Raw genomic sequence first — 2349 nt, forward strand, 5'->3', positions numbered from 1 at the left:
TGGCCCTTCTGGGCCCTGTCCACATCTGGGGTGTGATGGGGAGACTGGGTGACTTACGTGGGCAACAATCACAGGTTCGTTTGCATGTGGGATCTGCAGAGAGAGCAGACTGGGGGTTACCAGGGGCAGGAAGCCATGGGCTGGGCTTAGGGCAGGGACGGGTTTTAGCAGGTCTGAGCCCAGGGCCCGTCTCTGTGGGTCCAGGCGTGTGGACGTTGACCAGCCTGCAGCCACCCTGGACCTGGCGGAAACTCCAGACAACCCCCTCCCCAAGCCTGCAAGACTGTCAGGAGAGAGACAGACAGGGCCTCCCCTGACACACTGGGCCTGGTTCACAGCACCCCCGGGGGTGGGGCCCCTGCAGGCACTGGGGCTGACCCTGGTCTCCTGGAGTGGACACCCTCCCCGGGGACCATCTTCTCACCAACAGCCTTGTCCACCTTGGTGCTGCTGGCCGGGTGGGCTACGTTGCAGGTGAAGGTCTGGGTTTCTGAGGTGCTGGCGGGCACGGTCACCATGCTGCTGAGAGAGTACAGCCCGGAGGACTGAAGGACGGCCGGGAAGGTGTGCACGCCGCTCTTCAGGGCACCCGAGTTCCAGGTCACGGTCACCGGCTCGGGCATGTAGCTGGAGACCAGGCAGCCCAGGGTCACCTTGGAGCTGGACTTGTCCCCGCAGCAAGAAGTCAGAGGGTAGACTTTCGGGGCTGTGGTGGAGGCTGTGAGAGAGGAGGCTGGGTGAATGTGGGGTCCAGCAGGACCTCAGGTGCCCATGCCTGGGGCACCTCTGAGCCCAGCCACCACCTGCTTCCAGGGTCTGATGACCAGCCGGCATGGTGGCCACCCGGCTCTCTGTACTGCAGTTGGGGTGTCTGGACACAGCTTGGGTCGGTGAGTGTGGCCTCCTGGATCAGAGCCCAGGGCCCCTTCCCTCCTAAGTGGGCGCCTGGCCCTTCCTTTGGCCCCTGTTCCCTCAGTCTGGAGGAGCCTGTCCCCCTCGCCCTGCTCTGCCCCCGGCCCCCGTCCGGCCTGGCCTCAGCCCTGCAGGCCCGTGACTTCCGGGCCAGCTCTGCGCACAGGTGCTCTGGGCTCACATCCTGCCCCGGTCCTGGACCCTGTCCCTGAGGTCTTCTCCTTGATTGTCCCCTCCCAACCCTGGTTCAACCAGGCTCCCAAAGGTGTGTCTCTGGCCCCGTCCCTCACCTGGTTCCCCTGATTGGCCCTCGGCCCCTGCTCCACGCTCCTGGCCGCCCGGCTCCTCCTCACCAGACCGTCTAGGCCCTGACCTTCCTGGGCGCACCCTGCACTCAGCACCGTGGGGGCCTTGCTTGGGCCCTGCCTGCACCTCCAGCACCGGGCGGCTCCACGGGCCACAGCTCGTCTAACCGGGCTTTCCCCAGACCCTGCTCAGCTCCGTGGGCCTGCAGCCTCATCTGAGACCTCGAGGAAGAGCCTGGTCAGCCCCCCGGGCCCTGCCCGTCTGAGACCTCGAGGAACAGCCTCATGTACTCCAGCCTTGTCCTCTGTCCTGGCAGCTGCCCCTTGCCTTGGCCGACCCCCATCCATCCTGAGTCCCCAGAGATGGCTGCAACACGATGGGAACCCTGGGCCTATGAATGGAGGCCGCCTGCTCTCATCGGGAAGGCCTCCCACTTCAGGCCAGAGCATCCTTCATTTTCCTCTGCACGTGGCCTTGCTGTCCCCGACCCTCCACCAAAAGGGCGCCCTTTAGCTCAGACCCTCTGCCTCCGACCTCAGCACTAGCTGGCCAGCTGCTCGTTCCCAGAGCCCGGTTCACCTGTGCAATCTCCACCTTGTCCCCTGAGACACCCCAGAGAGTCCCCTGCCCTCCCTGCAGCTTTCACCCTCACAATCCACACCTGCTCCCCCAAAACTTTGGGGTTGCCCCTTGTCCTTTCAGCCCCCTGCTCACCCTCAGAGCTCTATGTGCTCCCCTAAAGCTCTTGAGGTACCCCTTGCCCTCCCAGCCCCCTGCTCACCCTAACAAGCTGTACCTGCTCCCCCAAACACCAGGGGCACACCAAGTCTTCCAAAGCCTGCTCACCCATAAGCTGTACCTGCTCCCCCAACTCACCAGGGCTCCCCCTGTCCTCCCAGCCCCTGCTCACCCTCACAGGCTGTACCTGCTCCCTCAAACACCAGGGGCTCCCACTGTCCTCCCAGCCCCTGCTCACCCTCATAACCTGTACCTGCTCCCCTAAAGCTCTTGAGGTACCCGCTGCCCTCCCAGCCCCCTGCTAACCCTCTCAAGCTGTACCTGCTCCCCCAAACACCAGGGACACCCCTTGTCCTCCCAGCCCCTGCTCACCCGAACAGGCTGTACCTGCTC

General features: G+C 64.5%; 1 long non-coding RNA gene and 1 gene segment (V, D, J or C); both read right to left on the bottom strand.

Annotated features, from left to right (window-relative positions):
• Nucleotides 1–748, bottom strand: part of LOC104983425 — a 4252-nt gene extending 3504 nt beyond the window's left edge. The window contains 2 exon segments of the C gene segment in view: nt 5–93; nt 425–748. Coding sequence covers nt 5–93; nt 425–623 — 288 coding nt within the window.
• Nucleotides 749–946: 198 nt separating this feature from the next.
• The window catches only part of LOC104983424, a 2396-nt gene continuing 993 nt past the window's right edge, over nt 947–2349 (bottom strand). Inside the window, exons 2-3 of the long non-coding RNA XR_824640.1 lie at nt 1487–2343; nt 947–1439 (exon numbers count right to left, since the gene is read on the bottom strand). This is a non-coding gene — a long non-coding RNA (uncharacterized LOC104983424). The remainder of the gene's footprint in view (nt 1440–1486; nt 2344–2349) is intronic.

The sequence above is a fragment of the Bison bison genome, unplaced genomic scaffold (assembly GCF_000754665.1).
Source record: "Bison bison bison isolate TAMUID 2011002044 unplaced genomic scaffold, Bison_UMD1.0 scf7180017862568, whole genome shotgun sequence".
Taxonomy (NCBI): Eukaryota; Metazoa; Chordata; class Mammalia; order Artiodactyla; family Bovidae; genus Bison; species Bison bison.